General features: G+C 40.8%; 1 protein-coding gene across 3 annotated transcripts in view; it reads right to left on the reverse strand.

The window, feature by feature from the left end:
• The window catches only part of WDFY2 (WD repeat and FYVE domain containing 2), a 66,262-nt gene that overhangs the window by 21,574 nt on the left and 32,503 nt on the right, over positions 1-12,185 (reverse strand). For all 3 annotated transcript variants that reach the window (XM_054217941.1, XM_054217949.1, XM_054217959.1), the window contains exons 2-3: positions 10,956-11,023; positions 5,677-5,750 (exon numbers count right to left, since the gene is read on the reverse strand). In XM_054217941.1, coding sequence (XP_054073916.1) covers positions 5,677-5,750; positions 10,956-11,023 — 142 coding nt within the window. The remainder of the gene's footprint in view (positions 1-5,676; positions 5,751-10,955; positions 11,024-12,185) is intronic.

The raw sequence follows: 12,185 nt of genomic DNA on the forward strand, positions 1-12,185 counted from the left end.
GCCGCATGAATTAGCTTTCAAACTGCTGTCAGGTATCTACGTGCGTACACCACGTACTCAGAGAAACACAAAGGAAGAAACAAGGAGTGCAAAACCACATTATATTAATAATTTATACCTAACTACACAGAAACTCCCTGAATCACATAAACTTCTCTAATCTACCTCAGAGACAGGAGAAGTAAAACCTAACTCATTTAATCTGGAAATGGAGTGAAAATAAGAGAAGAATTCTAAACATAAAATAAGCCAAATTTTAAAGCATACAGTTGTGAAATATTAATGTATAAGCACTCCCAAAAGCACTATGCAACAGTAGAGAAGACTGGACTTCAGGAGCCTACAAACCATATCTAAGGCAAACCAAACCTTTAGTGCAAAAGAGCATGAAAAGACATTCTAACCACCAAAAAGCCGCTGTTTACCTACAGTTTCCAACCATGAATTAAAAAAAAAAATAGTCACTCTACGTTTTCTGTGGGGCCACTGTAGGTAATCTTTCCAGTACCAGGATTACCCTAACACATCCTATCTACTGCTTGGAACCAAGGTGGAGAAGCTACAATACTCACCTGCAGAACATCTACAGATCCCAGCTTCCAGGAAAACAACTGTGAGTGAGTTGAGGCAGCCATGCATTTTGCTGTTTCTAGGTTTCTATTCCTAAATTAGTTATAAATATGTTCTCTTAAATTGCTTTACTTCATCTTCCTTTCCCTAATCTGCTCCACCTCCCATTAGCTTTCCCCAGCAGCTGAGGACTGCAGTGGGGAGTATTATTTAAAAAGCAGTAACAAATCAATTAAGTCCACTGGATTTCTATACCAGGGTCACCTTAACTCTACAAAGCAGAACGTTAAAAATCTGCTATACCTCCCTAGCTACTTACAGGGGAAATGGTTTTCATTAACCGCTGCCTGAAGAATGCTAAACCACCACATGAAATGCTTTACTACAAAGCCTACTTGAAACAACACCCTTTGCAATGAATGCTAACTTTCTGCTGCTTTTACGTAAAGAAAAACATCTTCAATTACTGCAACACATGGCGGGAGAATATGTCTGCCTTTCCCACCAATTTGTCTGTCCTGGTACTGACCCCAGCTTTCAGTGTGGTGCCACACAGATGCTGGTGACTTCAGGGGGTATGAAGAGTGTGGTTTGCATTCTATTTCATTAGGTTTTTTTCATTTTTCCCTTGATAAATTTGATGTGGCCATTCTGTCCCGTGATCTGAACAGTCCCACAATTTCAGTGGAAGACTGAAAAGGCTTTTGAGTCTCTCCATTATAATAACAGTGAATCAAACACAACGGCAGTTTGTAAGGTTTACCCAAGTATTGATTAGCTCTGTATGCTCTAATACAAACCACAGCTATGTACTACTAACATTCTTCTCCATCCAAAGAGATAAACAAACACAGTACAAAATAAACACAGTTCCATTAACCTGAATACTGGATATAATTTTTTTCTTTCTTTCTTCCCCCTCCCCGCCCCCCGAAGACTTCTTCCTTCTCATTTTCTCTTTTGAAAGCATGAGATAATTTGCGATGCATTTTCTTGTTTTGCATTTTCTAATCTTCCTCCAGGTATTTTACTCCCTGCTCCCCTTTACACTATCACATGTTCTTCCATTGCACACATTCCCCCCTCCCTCTCAAGGCCAAATGTTTTAGTTGCGTCAATAGACAGGTATTTTAGCACAGGGCACCTTGCTCAAGAAATTCATGCCCTGTTGCACATACATCATGTCATCTGCACTACAAAACCACCGACTACATCTCTTTAACATTGTACCAGTAGAAACTGTTCTTTTTATCCTTCCATACATAGATGTTTTGCTCCTCTCAGAGCTGCTGATGCTCGGTTCTCATTAGGCAGTGTTGGCTCTTTTTAACGAGCTAGAAAGGCTGGGGTCACCCACCCAGCTCAGTCGGTGCTTGTTAACAGAACAGAGAAAGATTTCCAGTTCCCGTGTGAGCCCTTTTGCACAGGAGGGGCTGGGATATATCAGAGCACTCAAGATGGCAAAACCAAAACGTCTTCTTGCAGAGATTAAAAACATTTTTTTCTGGCAAGATCATTCTCTACTCTTCAGAGGGTGTTTTTGGAGCTACTTTACTACCTTTTTTGCCATACTGAAAATGTTAGTTATCAGTCTTGGCTGTTTCAGGTAAGCGTCTTATTACAACAGTGACTTAGTACCATGAAAGCCTTTATAAAGCAGTAAGGAGAAGTCCTGAGCGTCTGAAAAGACTGTCCAGTCTAAAGCACACTGTTGTACAAAGGCTCAACTATACCTTCATGGAGCACACTCCTTTCACACTGAAATACACACACCCACCACAAACATCTCTTGAGCCTAAGACCTCTGTAAATCCTCATCCTGGCAAAATTATCAGCATCTTGTTTCAAATTACTCTAGTTAAGGCAAACAAAACCCATATTCAAGTGTGTGCCATTTCAGAATCCTTGGCCACAGGGATGGCTGACAAGGCCTAGGGTCTAAGAAAGACGCACACCTTTCCAGAGCTGCAGGTGGATGCCAACTAATGTATCCCCAAATACCACTACAGACCTCTGCTTAGGCAGCTGAATCTATTTCTGAGAGTTAATAATCTTTATTTATTCGTTAGGTGTTATCAATTCACAATCTAGTTCCCGCCCCAGGGAATTTACAGTTTGTACTCTAATAGATGACGCCATTTCGACAGCACACTGCGGATCTCCTTAAAGACTTGACTTTGTCCTGTTAGCACAAGTGAGCAACAGCACTCTCACCATGCCTTCCAGAGAACAACAAACCTGCTTCAGAAATGGAAGAGAATGAAGACTCTTAAATACACTGTCAGACCCTACATCTATGTCTGCTGCAAAGAGAGCTCTATAAAACGACCACAGCATTTTCATTTCATAAAATATAAAAACTGGGAGAGGAACTGGCTGTGGAATTCTCTTGTCTATTGAAAATAATAGACATTTTCTTCGTTTCTTCTTGTTGTGGTATCTTGAGAGACTTGCACCCATTAAAGTATGTTTTTTCTCCACTTCCAAGCAAGTAATTTATGACCACGATAAAGTCTTTTGGCTTCCAAAAGGGACCTCAGGCAGTCCCTAAGACATAAAGTAACAGAAATGCAATTTCTTCTCAAAAAAAGTTTGCAAAGTGTAAAAAGAAAGATCATAGAAACTTTTTTTTCCTTCATGTGCCACTGCTCTTCAAGCAAGATGCTAGACAATGTTTCGCCCAAGAGAATGGTCTACTGTGCTGCACAAATGTGCAGTGCAGCTTTCATGTTGAGAAGTTACAAAAGGTTGAAAACAATCCCTTCATCTTTGTAGAAGCAAAAATTGTCACCCTGCTTCACAAGGAAAGGTGTCCATACAGGGTCACTACATGGTGGCTTTGCTGGAATGTCTTTCTTTGACAATAGCATTGCTGCCCCTCCTTCTCAAAATGTACCATACACATTTCTGATGTGCCAGGCTCATAAGCAAAATCCATGCAGCTTACAAAAATTTCATGTAAAAGAAAAAAGGCAGTTCCACTTTCTTATCCCCATTTACATCCAAAAGTAAAAGCAGTACTTCCTTGCACTGCAAAAAAGATTAGTTTGAGATTATGTGGCACTCTCATGAGTATTATATCAGCTCACAGGCCTTGCCAGGAGTCCTTTCCTTCTACACAAAGCAAAGATGCAGAATGATTTTCAGCATTTTTTTTTCATCCTGCACCCAGCATACCCAAGAGTGCTGGGCATTACCAGAAGCACTAACATGGAACAGCTGACTAATTCCCAGATATTTTGAGCTGCTCAAGTAAATTGCCTGTACTTTCCCTTTGAGGGCCACACAGTTAAAAGTAAGGGCACTAAGGTCACCTTGTTGGAGTACTCTTATTTTGTAGTCAGTGTGCCCTGCTTGTATACTGCTGTGCTAAACTGATCATCATAGCTGTACCCAGGAAGCAAAACTTATCCTTTCCTCCAGAGGGTGGTTGTAACCCACTTCCAAGTACTTGGGGATTTTATCTTACACCCCAATATTACTGGGACTTGAATATGGGGCTCTTGCTCTTCTTCCATTCCCACCTCCACCACTTCTTGTAGCACATTACACTTGTGGCTTCTCTTACAAGCCTTCGGTTTGCTACAAAGGGAGACATTTCATCGCTTGTGGAAGTTTGTGGAGTACATTTTCTGCACTATCTTCTACCACGCAACTGCCTGCAGCTACAGGGGATTAAATCAACCAACATAGACTAGCTCTTCCCCCCTCCTACGTACTTGTGTCCAGAAGACTGGGAAAAGAAAAGCCCAGTTTAGCAACAAATAGAACCTGCCTTAGACATGGCAATATATACCTATAAGTACCAAAAGTCACATGTTGGTTTATCACCTGCATATCTCATTTACCTTCTTTAGCTTCAGAATGGAAAATATTTGACTCCATTCAGACTCAAGCACGCTGTGGCTGTGACTCTTCAAGGCAAAATGCCCCGAAGACAAAGGACACATCTCTTCCATCATGCCGGAGTATTTAAATACCTTATTTACAGTCCTCACATTCCTCTACATTCTTCAAAGGCCTAGTGAAAACAAAAGTCTCTAGTAGGACTTGCAAATTACAGCTATTTCAGAGTGGGAAGGAGGGAATTTCAGAGGTGCAGGGAATTCTATGGCAGCTGTCCCATCTCCTACATACAAAAGGAGAAATCTACAGGCACAAAAAAAAAAAAATATCTCTGCTACTAGCCATTAATAGTTTTACAGGTCAAAACCTTCACATCTTTGATCCAGCTCACAGGCAACAGCTAAAAGGGTCACACAGCCTTTTCCAAATACCATCTTGGCTTCAGTGCAGACAGCTGCCTTTATGTCAACCTGCAAACACTCATTCAGTTATAAAGCCCATAAGGCAGAGACAATAGTAGTAAATATCTGAAATGATGGTAAAACGATCTTAAACTGGAAGAGGAGCCTATTGATGAGGCATAGGTGAAAAACAGCCCTCTGACCCATGACCCTTCCACAAAGTGATATAGCTCTTTAACTCATCATACCACAAGAAAAATTCAGTGAATAAGGTCAACTGCTACCCTCTGTCCCAGATCTAAAAGACAGACTCTTGTTTTAACACCCAGCTTCCTTTCCATGCACATAGATCTCTCTTAGATGTTAATGAACCAAATCTTTCAGCAACAGCACTGCCTGTTAAGAGCAACTCCTCTGAAGAAAGTGAGAAGAAAACAAAATCTGAACCCTGAAGTTTGGGAAAGCAGCTAGACATGGTGCAGAAATCCACTTTCTGCCTCTCTGAAGATGATTTTTCCCCTCTTCATAGTTGCTTTCAGAAATCTTTGGTATGGTATGATTAGCAAGGCAGTCAAATTTAATTAAACAACAGTGGTTTATCGGCGTTACTTTTTTGAAGATATGCAAATTGAGACAGTTTGTTTAATTGCCTAATAAATATTGTAAATCCCACTCAATCTCTTTGTGGCAGCTGGAATGAAATTTGTAATAATCTGCCATTTTCTACACCACAGCTTCAGTTCCACTAGCAGTAAAAAGTCTCTCTCCCAAACACTAGCAAAAATATCCTCACCACAACATCACACATATACTTCTCAAAAGGGAAGCATTTCAACTAGAAATCTTTGGATGTACTTACTGAGATTGTACCATTGTCTAGACCTATGGACAGCCTTCTGGTTTCCGGGTTAAAAGACATGCATGAACATGGAGCTGAAAAAAATGAACATGTTGATGAAGTTAACAAAACTGTGATTCTCATTTTCTTGAAGTTCTGGAAATCCTAAAACTAACTCGCATGCTTTATGATGCTGTTCAGCATTTTGCCCCTTCCAATAGACAAGCATTATAAAAAAAAAAGTGTTCTTGCAATTCATTCAACCCTATCCTATTAGGACACAGAACAATGGCTATTTCTTGCTCCAGCTCCTTCATTTTTTCTTATTAGTTATCTGAAAACAGTCATGTCATACAAGAGCAATGGTGGTGTTTTGATATGAGGCGCCTGACATTTCAGTATAAATCTGAGAAATTACTTAACCGAAGAATTTAGTTTTTTACATTTGCCTGAACTTTACCGACAATAAAAGAAAACACTGTACTATGTCAGAGGCTTGCATCCTATACCTGCAGTAAGAAAGTTAACTTGTAGGAATCAACATATCAGCCAATATTAAGGACTGTGAGTCCGACTGTCCCACAGACAACGCTATGACAGTATCACATACTATGGCCAAATTAAAAGACTGTATTGAAAACTAGCCATTGTTTTATTATATCACTTTCACTCTAATAAACATCAGGATATACTCTTAAATTGCACACGTCAGTCATACTATGTTCCCTCGAGGATCTGGCAAGGTTCACATCAAGGGTAAAACCAGAATTTTCTTGCAAGGATTCAAGAGCTATGCTTGGTTGAATTGAGAAACTGTGAAGTTGCATTCAGAAGGTGGCGATCGTTTTTACTGCTCAACACAGCAGCACGCAGCTGGGAGTCCTGTTGTCCCAACAGAAGAAACCTTCTGGAATCATTTTTCAGCAGCAATTGCCAAGTGCAGCTAGGAGCAGGCATTTTTACTTCTTTGATAGTGATAAGAATGTTTTTTTAAAGCATATTCTTGTGATAAATATAGGGTACAGTCAGATGTGCTTTTAGTTCCGCTTTTCTGCCCCGCCTTCTTGGTTCCTAGTCTCCACTGTGATTACACACAGTGCTTTTGTTACTAACAACCTCGGAGTCCTCTCTCTTTTGCAGTACTATACATCTGGTATATTCTCAAATTGTGTAATGTCTCACATAGGATTAAACAGTCCATAGCTCAGCAAGTCTTCCTTGATAGTTTAGTTGGCAGCAAAGCTACTTGAAGATGAAGACAGTCTATGTATGTTGGCTGTTTAACAAAACTGGTTCTACCTTCAGTATTGACTCCCCCTTGAAACATTTCCTAAAGGACAACCAACGGCAAGCAGAAAGCCTACCACATCCACATCCAGGCAGGCACCTCGATTTATTTATTTCCTGGAAGGGCTGACTGAATTAAATCAAAGAAAAAGCTTCATTTCAAGGAAACTGCCAGAAGGGAAACACTTAAATTAAGGCTACTAACAGTGACAAAATTGCTGCTTCCTATACCTCTTCCTCAGAAAAGGCAAACTCGAATCATGTCTTCGAATGGTGGGGCATTACTGTTATATTGAGGCTTTGAGGGTTGTATCAGAATGAGACAGGTGTAGGAAAAACAGACAGGGAAAAAAAGGGGAAAAAAAAAAAAAGGCAATTCTAAGCAGAAAAACCCATCAAACCCTTTTAAAGGCACTTAATGCCAGAACAGACATATTCTACCTATCAGCTTTCAAACACTAGACACTGTGCATACATTGAAAGAGGTACCAGTAACTCTGAAGGCAGTAAACAGCTCGCAGAGAAAGTGTCTCAGGTAAATTAGCTATTTGAAGTATGCTTTTCCCAAATAGCCTGAAACACTTCAGACACAAAAGGTGCAAGCAACTGCTTGACACCAGCTGATTATAAAGAAGTCACTTCTAAATTTCAGCCCTGTGTGTACACAGCCATAGCAGTGTAAAGATACTTATTTTGCTATAACTGTTTTCCTAAGGGAATTCTTCAGTAACACGTGCTCTTGGAAAAATCATTATGTCAGCACTAAAACTATGTCTACACTAGCTACGCTAATGTAGTTAAAGTGATGCCAGTTGTAACAAGACTGCTGCAGCTTATGCTTTAGTGAAAATAAGATGACATTCAGATACTTGAGCACTTAGACTCACTAAGAAGAGGGGGAGGGGAAAAAAAAACCAACAAAAAAAAATGAACAAAAAAACCACTGAACAACCCCAAACCCTAAGCTTCTGAGATGTTTAAGATCCTTTTGAAATAATAGTCATGAAAAAATAACAGCACTCTGAAGGGCCTCTAGGAAAAATATTGATCTGAACTACTACAGAGGACAGGCAGGATATTACTGATGCAGAAGTCTGACTGCAGTCTTTATCTTAAATACAGGGCACATACACACTGATTTTAGCTTTTGGAAAATTAATTATGGAGGAAAAGCCCAACTACATACCTCATGCTCTCAACAATGTGTCACCGTTATTAGAGGCTGACAGAAGTAGAAGAGAAATAGAAACTCTGTACCTGTGGTTTCAAGGACCACCCTTTGAAGTGCCTGAGGACCGAAGGAGTATGTTTTGCTTTGCAGTTTTTTTAACCTCACATTCAAAGCATAGAGTTAGCTAGGAAAACCATCATAAGACAGTGTATTGTCTTCCTCAAAGACTGCATATGGATACTCCACTGTCCTTCACTACAATAAATCCTTACGCTGTTTCACATCTGTGAGAGGTTTTTGGTTGGTTGGGTTTGGGTCTTTTTGGGTGGCTTTTTTTTTTTTTTTTGGACAAAGCTTACTTCTTGTGACGACAATTCCTTTCCCTTTCATAAATTTGTGTCGACTAAGTTGGCTTTTTTCTCCTGTACAGAAACTGCTCAAAAATCACACATCTAACCATGGTTACACATCTATAATCTGTGTTGCACATGTGTAACCAAGGGTACACATCTAACCATGAGGAGGGTTAACCTGCTCGTCAGAGGTCTGTTGTTAATGCAGCTGTTGAGATAACGCTGGCTAGCGTGAAGACAACGCTGGCTAGCGTGAAGACAACGCTGGCTAGCGTGAAGACAACGTGTTAGCTAGGTTTCTGGCTTACCTAGTTTGCCTTACCAATGATTTAATAGTGTGTGTAACGCCCACAACTCGCTCTTTCTCATGGGCTAGAGGAGATGATCAAATACATGGCCACTGTGTTGTCTAGAATTTTCCAGCTACTGAAACACACATAGGTAGGGCATAAAACTTCATAACTGGGGAAATCCCACCTCTTAACAGCAGCAATTGTCCCTACTAAGAGGGGAACTATAATCTTGATCTTTTTTCCAGGCATTTAGTGGGTTTCACATTCAGAATGCACTGATGGACTCATTTGGGTGTAGAGCTTGACTAAAGCACATGGCTGACTCAGCCCAACTCCTCGTCCCCATCTCCCAGAGTACCCAGAGCACAAACGCAGTTATTAAGGCTACCTGATATCAAATCATGAAAGTGTGTGGGTCACAGCCACTCACAGCTTGCTAAGCAGCACAAAGGCCCCATTGTGCCTACACAGAGAACCTCTGGGCAGTTGTTGTTCTCTAGACAACAAAAAACAATGTGAACCTAAAGCAGAGGACCATCAAAAAGGTGTTCCACACAGAAACAGACAGAATGATCATTTCAAGTCAAGTGCAGACTTGTGCAGAGGCTGACTCAGAGCCCTTCCTATGATTTCCTAGCTTGAAGCCATGGCTGATAACAATGTAATTGGCATTGCTCCAGTTGTTAATTATACCTGATCATTCTTGAAATTGGTGAATAACACAGCATAATTTTAATATCTCTTGGCTTAAAAGCTCACCAGCCTTCTAAGTGAAGGAGCAGTGTCAGGTGTTCAAATTTTATGAAGGAGCTTTAAAATAGTCCCCTTTGAGTGGATCTGGATCTGCTCCATCATTTCCAGTGAAGCTGTTATTACTGGCAATAATGCAGCCTTGCTAAGATCAGAGGAGGACCTAACAAGATTTTTAAATGCAAATGTATGCAAAAGCATCACATGGAAAAAGAGAAGTATCATTGCCAAACTGCTAAAATAGCAATTTCATAACAGTTTGACTGGGGAAAACAGAACAGGTCAAGGGAACTCAGGCCACTGCTAGTGACTGTGACAGCGCTCCACAGACTGCCACATCATTAGCTGGTTTCCAATACCTTTTTGTGCAAATTATTGAGCAGGAAGTACCTTTGAGGCTGGACATACTCTTATGAGCTAATCCATCACCAAAGGAAGAAGAGAGGATCCTCCTCTCTAACAAATGAACACTCTCTTAGAGCAGGCAATCAAACACCATGGCCACTCTAGGGTCCCAAACTGATGTTGTGTGGTATTAAAACTTATATTTATTAAATATTTTATGTATCATGGAGACAGATGTCTCTTCCAAATCTAGACATCTTAATTTAAAATAATTCTTTCTCCAGTAAGAATGCCTCTATGGGACTTAATACATACTCCCAAAGCTGTGAATTTAAGCTTCATAAGCTTCCCAAAGACAGGCTAACCCAGCACATCTGAAGCTGATTGAGGAGCACCAGCATACCCTTGCTGCTGGTGACCTGCAGAGTTATACTCCTGCACTCAGCCACAGGCGTTATGGCAGCTAGGGCTGTGATTTCTTCAACCGTCTCTGGCAAAAAATGGACATTGATCTGCAGTTTCTTTTAAAGCGTGAACACTCTCTTTGGGAGAGGAGACAAAACAGCAGATCATACTGGAGGGATCCATCAGGGAGACTTGGTTTTACACATTGAATTCCAGGGGCAAAATGATTCTACTTCTTCACTGGAAGAGATGCCTTCCCTGTCTAGTATCCTCTCTATGATATTAGCTGCCACAGGATATTAAGTTCTTATCAAATAAAACCATTTACCATTGCACTCTAATGGACTGAGCACATGCTCAGGGGCAGAGTGATTTATACTGGAGACTTACAAAGCTTTATGGCCTCCATTAACAGCAGAATGTAAGCCTACTTTTTGAGCTCCACATTTTTTAATCTATGTTTGCATTAAATGCCTTGCTAGCGTATCTGTATCCTTTTGCTGTTGTAATCCCTGATACCTCTCCGAAGCATTAGCATGAGACTTGATAAAGCTTCACAGAAACCAAGAGGACTGTTCAAGAATAATATTTAACACAGAATGGTAAGCTTGTATAACATAAACGTGAAGCTTCATCAAAACCAGAAAAGCCATTTTGCAAATACACAGTAGATAGTGAACATCTCCTTATACTTACATGGCATTGCATGGTATATGCTGGGCCAGTACTGCCCACTGTCTCTCTTCAGCCAGACACGAACTGTTCTACAAAAGAAAAAAAACACAACACAGACGTGAGGAAAAATGAAAAAGTAACCACGAATGAAAACAAAGTGGTGATGATGAATACACAAGACCTTCTTCAAAATTAAATTATTTTGCTGAGAGGAAAAACAAACATGCAACCTTCTGGAGCAGCCTTATACATCAACCTGATTAACCTCTGTAAGGTGATGAGGGTAGCCCATTCCTTGGTTCCACATAGTACGCAATATCTTGGCTGAACACAACACAACACTATTTAGAAACTGCTATGGGTTTTTGTTCTTTGCCTTTCACAAGGACTGGAACACCACTGTTCATTCAACACCTCAGACGAGGATTTGGGACATCCTAGGTAGCCCAGGAAACCACATCTGTACCAACCCATCCGGTCCCTTGCAGAAGCCTTCCCTCTGCTCTCAGGGTAGGCCTTGGTCCATCTGCTGCCTGTTGTTTTGTTGTTCTGCCTCAGGAAAACTTCTAAGCAAAGGAATGAGGTTCTGAGATTTTCAGCTTCTATTTACTAAGATTATGTCCTTTTGTGACAACAATGAGCTCTTCAGCTTCAGGACCTTTCCCTCTCCTCAGTGTACTCAGAGTGCTATCAGATGCCCATTGAGCATTAAACTGACAAAGCCAAACTCTTATCCTTCTCTGAAGAGGCTGATCAAGGCGACAGGCAGCCTGGCAGTCCTCCTCTGCCCCATCAGTTTGGAGTTGCCATCCTCGAATAGAGGCACCTTGAACCACACTGTGCTCCAGGTCTCTACACAAACACATCTCTACCAGAAGAGAGGAATATATCCCAACGTATCTCAGAATTACTTTTGCTTTCTCATAATCATGTCATACTGGCAGCTCCCTGTCACTCAATCCATGCCCTTCACACACTTGAGACACCTGTTGCTCATTTCCTGAGCAGAGGATCTGGACTGATATACCATCTGGGTCATTAAACATTTATTATTTCGGTCATCAGTGTCATCCCCTTGTTTTGGTCCAATCTCTGAAGCCTCTTTCTAATTGAAGCTCTCTCTTAACTTTAGTTCATCAGCTAATTTAATCATAACATGCCTAGTAACAGTGTCATCAGTTAAAGCAGCAGGCAACCAGTAATTTCCTGCTTGTTCCTGCATATCCCACTGACGTCTCAATTACAGCCAAC

Source organism: Rissa tridactyla, chromosome 1, assembly GCF_028500815.1.
Source record: "Rissa tridactyla isolate bRisTri1 chromosome 1, bRisTri1.patW.cur.20221130, whole genome shotgun sequence".
Taxonomy (NCBI): Eukaryota; Metazoa; Chordata; class Aves; order Charadriiformes; family Laridae; genus Rissa; species Rissa tridactyla.